Source organism: Camelus ferus, chromosome 24, assembly GCF_009834535.1.
Source record: "Camelus ferus isolate YT-003-E chromosome 24, BCGSAC_Cfer_1.0, whole genome shotgun sequence".
NCBI classification, from domain to species: Eukaryota; Metazoa; Chordata; class Mammalia; order Artiodactyla; family Camelidae; genus Camelus; species Camelus ferus.
In genome coordinates this window covers 18,508,255-18,518,626 of record NC_045719.1, presented here as the reverse complement: position 1 = coordinate 18,518,626, position 10,372 = coordinate 18,508,255, and the positions used below count along the sequence as shown (strand labels likewise).

Here is a 10,372-nt window from a genome sequence, read left to right as displayed (position 1 = left end):
GAGCCCAGCAGCCCGGTTCCTAACAGGAACCCGCTCCCCGCGGCCTCCGGGCCCGGAATCTCAGCGCCTCCCGAAGAGCCATGCGCCTGGCGCTATTTATAGCCGGGGGCCGTCTCGGACTGTACCACCGCCACTCGCCGGGGCCGCCGACGGGGGAGGCGCGGCGGGGCCGGCGCCGCCCCACGACGCCCTGCTCCCGGCAGCCGCCCGCCGCCGCGCGGAGCCCCCCCTTCCGAATCTCACCCTCTCCCAGCCCCGCGCCCCACTCCTCCGCGCGCGCACACTCGCCGCCCCCACCCCTGGTCTGACTGGGAACTTGAGCCGGTCCAGCCTGTTTAAACGGAAAGGACAGGGATCCTGCCTGTTCAATGTAAAAAAAAAAAAAAAAAAAAAAAAAAGAAGAAGAAGAAGAGGAAAGGAAGAAAAAAAGAAAAAAAATCAGATCAGATCGAAAGAGAGAGAGAAGAGAGGGAGGGAGAGAGGGGGGGACAGGAGAGAGAGCGCGAGCGCGAGCGAGCGAGGGAAGAGAGGAGAAAGAGAGAGAGCAGAGAGCGAGAGGAGAGCGACGTGTAGAGAAACCGAGGGGGAGAGAACCCGAGTGTGTGTATGCGTGTGCGTGTGTGAGCGCGAGCGAGCTTGCGAGGGAGAGGAGCGAGAGTGCGAGCGAGGAAGAATAAAAGGAAAGAAGATTTTCTCTATGTATATAAAGATGGCCACGTTAGCAAACGGACAGGCTGACAACGCGAGCCTCAGTACCAACGGGCTCGGCAGCAGCCCTGGCAGCGCCGGGCACATGAACGGATTAAGCCACAGCCCGGGGAACCCGTCGACCATTCCCATGAAGGACCACGATGCCATCAAGCTGTTCATTGGGCAGATCCCCCGCAACCTGGATGAGAAGGACCTCAAACCCCTCTTCGAGGAGTTCGGCAAGATCTACGAGCTTACGGTTCTGAAGGACAGGTTCACAGGCATGCACAAAGGTGAGTGCACCTTTCCCTCCCAACTTTGCCGGGGAGAAGGAGCGGGCGGGCGGGCCGGCCGGCCGGCCGGCGACGAGAGAACGAGCGGGAGACGGCGCGAGAGGGAGCCTCAGGCGGACGCCGAGGAGGGAGGCGCTCGGGCAGCGGAGACCAGGACTGGGGTGCGTGGGGAGCTGCTCGCTGGGGCAAGGCTGGGTTTTGGTCAAGGAGCTAATAGACACGGTGCCGTGGCGAGAGCAGGGGGAGCAGAAGAAGAGAAAGAGAGAGAGGATCGAGGGAGAATGGGGCTTGGATTTTTTGGTACAGCGACTTGAGAGATTGGGATAGGGACGGCTGCACCGGCCGAGCCCGGGACGCAGAGCAGACTGGCGGGCTCTCCGCCGGCCGGGACCTAGGGTGCTGTCCATCGCCGTGGTGCTGAAAATACTAAGAGGAGACGGTCTTCTCCTCCTCCGCTCCGGGCCAGAGTAGCAGGAGCGCAACCGTCTAAAAAGAAGAGAGGTGACAAATTCAAAGAGATATTTTTATTTCGCTATTAATTTAGCAGTAAACTCTCCCTGCCGAGCTGTGTGCCTCAGTAATCCGGTTGTGGTGTGTGTGCGGGGGGTGTCGGATGTTTGAAGGAAGGAGGGACAAAACCTAAGGCAAGAATTAACAAGGAATCAGCCATCCCCTGGGTGGAGTGGGGGGGTCAGGGAAGCTTCAATGACTCCCCTCTCAGGAAAAGCAGGGCTTTGGGGAAAATCTGTGTATGAAAGGTATGCATTTTGAAGGGTGTATCCTAAATCATCCCAAACTCACCATGCAGAGAGGTTTATAGTACATTATTTCTTTTCCTTGAAGCAATCATTGCTAGTGAGCGCTTGGAGGAGGGGATAACAGAATGATCAAAGAATTAAAACCCAGCAACTTTTTTAGGAAAGTGGTCATGGGAATTGTCTGCAGCCTGCCTGTTTTCTCCTTGTTTTATTATCTTTAAGGCAGAGCCCCAAACGTGTTCAGTTGTAGAACGTGTGTGGGTGGCTGGTGGGTGACGAAATTAGCCCAGTACTTGCTCCCTAACAGTAATGTATAGGATGTGCAGCGGGGATTAATCGGGGCTGGAGCTGTGTAGGCAAGTTAAATGCTTTCTGAGAGAGATTGATTATCAGGCAGAGAAGGAACACCGGGCTAAGGAAGTTGTAAGGGATGTGTATGGACCGTTCTGTTTTTAATAAACAGTGGTGTGGAGAGCCGCTGAAGATGCTTGTGTTAGAGCTGGTGGTTTTAAAGATGAAAACACATACACGCACACGCACACGCACACGCACACCCACCCACACACAGAGAGCAGCCTCATCCTTGGCCACAAATGGGCTATGAACAGAGCTGATCCTCCGGCACATTAGGTGCAGAGCGCAGAGCTGTCTGGTTCTCTAAGCAGCAGTGTTTTCACTATCACAGCCTCCCTCCGTCTCCAGCCCTCCCTTCATCCGAATACTAAGCAGAGCTCCAAACTCTTCATAGTTGGAGTCCCAGAGAGCAGTTTTTATTGGCTTTAGCATCTTCCAGCTTGCCTGCTGAGGAGTAAATCTTAAAGTTAATGGCATGTTGAGTAGCACAAAAACACAGCAGAATGGAAATATACTGGGTTTGTCAGGGTGGGGTGAGGGTGGGGGCTGTAATGGAGAGAGAAACCAACCTTTATTCAATATGGAGAAAATGTCTGTCTTTTCAGAAGAGAAACTGGAAAGGTGGAATGGGGAGGCAGTCTCCGAAATAATGTTTGTTTTCCTTTTTTTCACCCTCCCTCTCAAGTCAACCATATCTCTGTAGTTTTTCCCTTTCCAATCAAGCTCCCTAGGAGCTAATCAAGGTTTTTATCAGACCTTTGTCATTCTAATATGTCCCTAGGTTTTAAAATAGCAACAATGAAAATAAAAAAGCATAGGTAGGGGAATCCTTTGCCCACCTTAATGATCAGTTCTTGTGGGGATTTGAGATTTTAAAGTTTAAAAAAATCAGAACCCACTAGAGGCAAAAAGACAGTTGTGAAGAGCTGAGCTTTCTATGAGATCTGGGTTGGAGTACTTTATTTGCTTTTCTTATTTCAAATGAAGATAATCTTAAACAATATTCATTGGTTTCTTCTCATGACCCTTGCTGGTATCATCACTCTGTTTCTGATGTTTTTTGTGTTATAGCAAAGAAGTAGCATTATCACCATTTGCATCAGGAAGGTGGAGAAGGTGATGATATAGTTGTATCTTATGTATCATATCCTATGTATCATATCATATATATACACACGCATATCTGGTCAGGATTCCTAGGACAAGCAAAACTTCATTTTCTGAGGAATTCATTCCCTAAACTGGCTCAGTCAGGGGCAGGCAGGCCCATTGGCTTTGGAATGCTGGGTGCCTCGTTGTCGAAACTCACCGTTCAGAGCCTGAGCATATATTTTTTCTCTGTGAAACTTCCTTCCTCTCTATCCCTCAGATTTTTATAGGTGAGGTTGGGCCACAATGTCCCTAACAGTGCCTGGAAGCTCCAAGAGAGCTGAATAAATGAGACAGTTTCCGAGGTTTGGTTTATTCAGTCCTAGAAGAGTTTGAACTCCTCCTTCAGTGATACAGCCTGATTTATTAGCTAATCCTGATAAAATAAGCCTCCAGCCACCTTAAAAAATTACTCGCTTGCCATTGGTGATTAATTACTGTTAAGTCCAAAAGCATGATGAGGCTTGAAGAATGAGGGTTGCGTTTGGCTTCTTGATTTCCCCCAACTCTAAATTACAACATGATTCTAGGGATGGAAACATGCCTTTGTTAAGCCTGGTTTCAGGGTATATTTGTGGCTTTTTCTTTCCCCTTCTTGAATTTCTAACTTCTAATGAATTATACTGGACACAATTGAGAGATATGACAAGATACTGGCTTCCAGTGTGGATGGAATATGTATGTTATTGGTTAAAAGAAGAAGAAGAAGAAAAATAAGGTAAAAATTAAATTAAGTGCATAAGAATTCAGGTGGGTATATATTTGTTGGCCACCTTCCATTTCAGGTAACTGAAGAAGGAAAGAGTTCTAAGGGTTAATGGAATACCTGTCATGCGTAGAGTGAACCTTAAAAGGCAATTACTCCAGTCAAATTGGGATTCTGTGGAGGAGGGAGTGGGTGGGTGTTGTGGAGCAAACCCAGCCGTATCAGAGAAAGACCTGGGTTGGGGAGGCAGCAAATAGCAGTTGTAAACTGGGGTAATTACCCCAGTTAAAGGTAAATTCACACCCTGGAGACCAGAAAGCAAATGGGCAGGGGGAGAACTGGGTGCCAGGCAGAGAAAGCAGTGAAAAAAGGAAAAAAAAAAAAAAAAAAACCAGAACAATTTTAAGAAACAATACCTTAGGAAGAAAACCCAGTTTAATGCAAACTCTCCTGGCTAACTCAGTCTCCTTTTCTCCCCCGTTACAAGCACTTGGAGAAAGATTGTTTTTTCAAGCTCCAAAGAGAAAAACACTGTGCTATTGATTAAAGAAGAGAGAGGCAAACTCCCCGGGTAGCAATAGAAGTGAGGTGAGGAGTAATTTTGCCCCTTTCTATAGAATTTTTCTCCCCTGGAGAAGGAAACAGGTCACCTACTAGTCTAATTCTTCTTCCATCTCACTTTTTATTTATTTCTCTTTTATTCTTCAAATTTTCTAGAGAACAGAGGCAGTGACTGAAAATGCATACACACACGCACAGAGTCATGCCTGCTAACACACACACACATACACAGTTGGTGGCTCACACATGAACAAGCCACAATCCATTCATAACTTTAGTCTTGTCTAGCAGGGTAGGATGCAGCAAAGACTGAGTTACTGGGAGACATAAAGACTAGGGCTCTCTGGATAGCCATATTATAATGCATTATCTTTGAAGTCATTTAAGTCCAATTTAAGTGGTATTTAGTGTAATATTTATGAATTAATGTAATCTAAACATAAGGCTGTCCCCAAAGGTTTAAACAGCCTTTACTACTGATGTGTGCTTGTTCCCAGAGCCTGCGATGCATTTTAATCTAAACAGCCAAGTCCACATCACAGTCCCTCTTGTTAACCAGTCAGAACAGACCTGTGGCCTGAGTAACCTCTGTGCATTGAGATTTTCCTCTGCTGCGTGGAGGAAAATCTCTACTGGCAGTCCTGAGGTGCTCCCAACCCAGGAGCCACAGCTGCAGGGACTTCAGCCCCTCATACTTTCATACTACACCCAGAGGGAGGGTGGGACAGAGTAATGGAACCTTCTGTGCACTGAGCTCCGGCGAGTGCATCAATTTAAAACATACTCATCCCCTGATGCACAACCTCTCATTTCAATGGCATCTAAGTAGGAAATTCCTCAAGCCCCCTTGATTTGAGGTGCAGCTGGGAGAAAGGGAAAGGGCAAGGGTTATGATTATGTTTTGGTGATGTGGAATCATCTTCATAAAATAATGTCTCGTATTTTTGTGTAAAACATAACAATTCTCAGAACATCGAGTTTTTGCCGCTTGACTTTAGCTGAGAGGGCTTTTTGTGTTTTGTTTTGTTTTGTTTTCCCCCTCAGATAGGTGAATTAAAGCTAGTGAGGTTCTATCTGATTTCTGTTTTCAAATGAGTCTAAGAGACAGTGAGACTGAAGTACCAGAGTGGGCATTCACTCAATTAAGATGAACTTAAAAAAAAAATTACTTGGAAAAATAAAAATTCAGCTCTGTCCAGGGAAAGACACTGGCAGAATGGCTGGACACACACCTACAGCTTTTAAAAGAGAGATTTGCTTTGTGAGAAAGAGATATGGAAAATGAGATAGCTCTAATAAGGAAGGAAGAAAAACATTTAAAATGTAAGTTTCCCTAGAGAAAATTAGCGATAGCAATCATTGCAAAGTTAAAATGATCCTGAGCAACAGCCCCCATTTTAAAAACCTCCAAATTCCAGATGTTGATAAGTATTCTATATAGGAGCAAAGAAAAAACTATTGAGGAATGATTAGTTTATTTATTAGTTTATTTAAGATGGCTATTTGCTAGTTGTACATGATTTCATTTATCTTTTAAGCAGTCTTCCTCAGAATCAACCCACATACACACACAGAGATAAATTAATATGCGCACGTGCACGTATATGCACCCATGTGTAAGCATGACTAAGCTCATCCCACACATATGGGAACCAGGGCTGGCCTAGATTTTACTGCAATTCAACAGGGAGACGTTAACACTCTTCCCCCCCCCCCCCAGCTTTAATGGGAATTCTAGATCGGTCTGAAAGAACCCCCTTGGCATACTTTCACTCTCTCCACCTGCTCCAGTTGGCTGATGTTTGTGGCTTCTCAAACACAAAACAAAATAAAACAAAAAGAAAAGCTTTTCTTGAATGAAGTCATAGCTTAAAAACAACCCAAAGGAAAACAATTACAAAAATGTGTGCCATAGCTACGCAAACCTGCCCTCCATTCATGCGTGTTGTGAAGTTTTCCGAGTGCGTTCAAAGAGCTGATTTCCAGGAGGCATTCCTGATACCCAGTGAGCTCACCATGCTCCCGAGACTCACTCACTTGAGCAAGGCCATTGCAGGCATTATTATCATCACCATCATCATTATAATGTGTAGACCAGGATGGGAGAGGGGCTTCTGAAAGAGGCCTGGGGAGATACCCAAGACACCACCTATTGGGTTGAGATAAGAGCTGGTCTCACTTGCCTCAGGTGGATTTGGGGAAAGCACTGCAGGACTCACACCTTCCCCGTCACCAAAAGGTGGTCAGTTGCCAGAGTGACCCAGGAGGGATCTCGCTGAAGAGGATTTGGAATGAATAATCTATAGAGGAGAGAAAGATGCAACAGAGAATGAGGCCCAACATCGTAGGCAGAAGAAAAGGAAAACTGAAAGTTGGAGGGCCAGAATGCCAGCCGGAAGCTGGGAACACTGGTTGACAGTGTCTGAAACTGCAGCAGCTTCTGAACTTGGAAGGGAAATCCCATGTGACATGCTGAGAGAGGAGCTCGAGGGTGCGAAAATCTGTGCATGTCTGTGGGTACTGGAAGGTCAGGGGAGGGAAGATGCTGCAGCCTGTGTGGGTGTTGGTGTGAGTGTGTGTGTGTGTGTGTGCGCGCGCGCGCATGTGTGCAGGGACAACATGACAAATTCAAGTGCAATGGAGATGATGTTAGGGGTCGTTTCATCTTGCAAGACTGAATGCATGATCATGGAGATGGTTGATGGAGAAAAGAAGAGAATGACGCTGTCCTCGTGATCATGTACATGCTCCACCTCGGAACTTGTGGCTTGAATTTGTCAGTGATCTAAGTTCCAGTGTGGAGGTATGCTCTTGTCCATCTGCCTGTTATCCCCACCCAAAAGTCCAGATTAGGGTGAGGGTTCACTTCCCCCCACTCAACACCCATCAGAAACGGTGGCAAAGGAATTCCCAGAGTCTATTCTGCTCACCTATTGACTCATTTTAGAAATGACCTTCCATCCGAGATCTGAGTGGCCAGCCACAGAGCCCAGCCCTCTGCAGAGATCATTCCATCCGCCCACTGCAAGCCCTACCTCACTTGCTGCCCCTCGGCATTCCAGTCCTAATTTTTTCTTGTATTGTGTTCATACACACACACAGAGACACACACACAGACACACACACACACACACACACACACACAGAGGACTTGAGCAAGTCAGTCAAGCTAGGCGCTGCAAGCAGAGGGCTGCATTTGGCCTGAATGCACACAGGGGTGGCAGGGAGCCGCAGCCCTCCTTTTGGGCTTGATACAGGGGAAACACATCCCACCTCCTTTACTTTCGCCTGTTCTGCAGCCCTTCAAATACACAGGCTCTCCAGGAATCACAGAAAGCATGTAACCCTACACAAATAGCTTAGGGGAGGGGAACAGAGCCCCCCAACTTAGTTGGAGCCCTTTAATCATCCTCTTCTATCTTCTTTTCCTTCTTCCCCTTGCCATTTAAGATGCCCTCAAAAAAAAAAAAAAACAAAACAAACAAACAAACAAAAAAAAAACAACCCAGTGGGTCTGAAGAGATAGATCCACGTTCCATTTGGCAACATAGGGATGCAGTTAAAGATGCCAGGGCAAAAAGATGCAGACTATGATGGGGTAAGAAACGGTGGCAAAGGAATTCCCAGAGTCTATGTGTTTACCCTAAGGGCTTCCTCATCTCCACTCAGCCCATTTCCAGTGGCCCCTGGATGGGTATAGAGCCCAAGCCACAACCCTGCCCACAGAAACCAACCAAGCAGCCAGGTGGGCAGCCCCAGGGTAATCGGCCTCCTTTCTGGGTCCCTCCGGGAGCACGAGGGGATGTTTTCATCCTGTGCATTCCCAAGGCTGCTCCCCTTCGACTTGCTCCGCATTTGGCTTCCCTTATCCTCCCTTGTATCTCCCCTCCAGCGTGAGATGACTGACACTCAAAGGAAGCGATTCCCAGCAGCTCCGCTCAGGAGCAAACCCTGCGTGGCCATCTGCAAGATGTAAATAAATGGGTGCCCTCATGGCGACAGGCGTAGTTCTGGTTCCATGAGGACAGCACAGCCAAAAATATTGATCAAAGCTCGGGGGAAAAAAATTGATAATGAGCTGGCCTCCAACAAGAGTTTAATTGACAGGGACTTCCGAAGGCCGGCTCTGGACCGCACATAAACTGACCGCGATGTTACTTTATTGCAATACACTCCGCTTTAATTAATTATCACCTTTGTTAAGAGCGGCTCCAGATCAAAGGTTTCTGGATACTTAACAGATCTTACTGACAAAACCCCCCATGCATTAGGCTATCCCACTGCTGGCAGGGAGGCAAGCAACATTCCTTCCCATTTTCTTTCCTCTTAGCTGGTGGCTTCTTCCTCTTTGTTAAAGATGAACAGCTCTTACTGCACAGCCGCTCTGTCCTAGGATGGGGATGGTGTGGGGTGCTGCCCGGTAAGGGGTGCTGCCCGGCGAGGGCATGGGGCTGCCGTTGCGCAGCTGTTTCTAAAATTACATGACGGAGACTTGGTTCACCTTCAAATCTATCAGGCCGAAATGGGGAGTGTCGATAGAATAAAAAAGGAGTTCGTGGAAATGCAAAAGATGTGAGTGTATGGAAGTGTTTGTGTGTGGGGACACGTGCACAAGCGACTCTGTGCACGTCCACATAAATATTACGGGATCGATACATTTCACGTCCGCTGCCCACACCTCTTAACTTCTCCCTCCTGTCTCTTGAGCACCTGTGCCACTGTCGTATTTCACTCTGAGAAATGCTTGCTGCTGAAGCGTGCATAGATGATGCTGTATCGAACCAAGCCATTGTTTGGATTCGGTTGTGGAGTCTGGGTGCCCATTGAAGGATGGACCTTGCCTTGAGTGGGTGGTGCCTGAGGAATCCAATTCTCAAGATGTGACTGGAACCTCGGTCTCTAGAGTCCCCAGAATCCACAGACTGACAGGTGACTCACTTGAAAGCCACCCTTGGAGCCGTGCGAGGCAGATCTGAATGCCATACGTGGCTGTTTGTTCATTATTCTAATTTAATGATGCCGTCACACCTAATTAATCCATGTCTGGTTTATTCACACACTATGTTTGAGGATCCAAAAGATCTCACTAGCTAGCTGGCTTCCCTTTCCAGGGGCACGTGAGGGGGCTCTCCCAACAAGTGAACATGTCTGGGTCCAAACAGGAACGGATCACTGTAGACAGACTTGAGGGAGGCACTGTCCCTGACACCACTGTCCACCCACGTCGGAATGACAGCCATCACAGAGAGGCGTAGTGATGAGATCATGTGCTTGTGTGCAGACACACGTGAGCACACGAAGCGTGCGTTCTACCAGGGAGCCCTTCTAATCGGCAGCCCCGTGTGTATGAAACAACAGGGTCTGGTGGAGTGTCAAGCATCCCTGTGACGGGGAGTTTCGGTGCAGAAGGTTAAGAGGCAGAGCTGAGGCGACCTCCCCTCTCTGGCCTGAAGACAGCGGAGTCAGATACATGGAGGCCACCGCACAGGTGAAGAGACCGAGGCTGGGAACAGCAAGCCCCCAAAGTCCAGTCTCAGCGCACCTCCCTGTGGCTGCTTCTGGCCAGACTGCTTCCAGTGAGTGCTGCCTCTTGCCTGACAGGTACATTGAGAGAACGAGGCATCAACCTAATAATATCCTTATAAAGCCAAGCCTCCTGCACTAGTCCTAGGAGACAAGAGGCATCCAAAGATCAAACACTACATCACAGTGTATTTGTAGGCACTCTCTGATTCTGCTACCTCCTTATAATGCTCTAATTGACTATTTGATCAGCTCTAAAAGGGCCGGTGTTCAAGACAGACTCGCACACACACTCACATGCACACTCACACACACCCACCCACACACACTCACCACCC

General features: G+C 47.9%; 1 protein-coding gene across 49 annotated transcripts in view; it reads left to right on the top strand.

The window, feature by feature from the left end:
- The first annotated feature begins 551 nt into the window (after positions 1-551).
- Positions 552-10,372, top strand: part of CELF4 (CUGBP Elav-like family member 4) — a 288,167-nt gene continuing 278,346 nt past the window's right edge. For all 49 annotated transcript variants that reach the window (XM_032467303.1, XM_032467284.1, XM_032467318.1 and 46 more), the window contains exon 1: positions 552-983. In XM_032467303.1, coding sequence (XP_032323194.1) covers positions 698-983 — 286 coding nt within the window. In that variant the 5' untranslated portion in view covers positions 552-697. The remainder of the gene's footprint in view (positions 984-10,372) is intronic.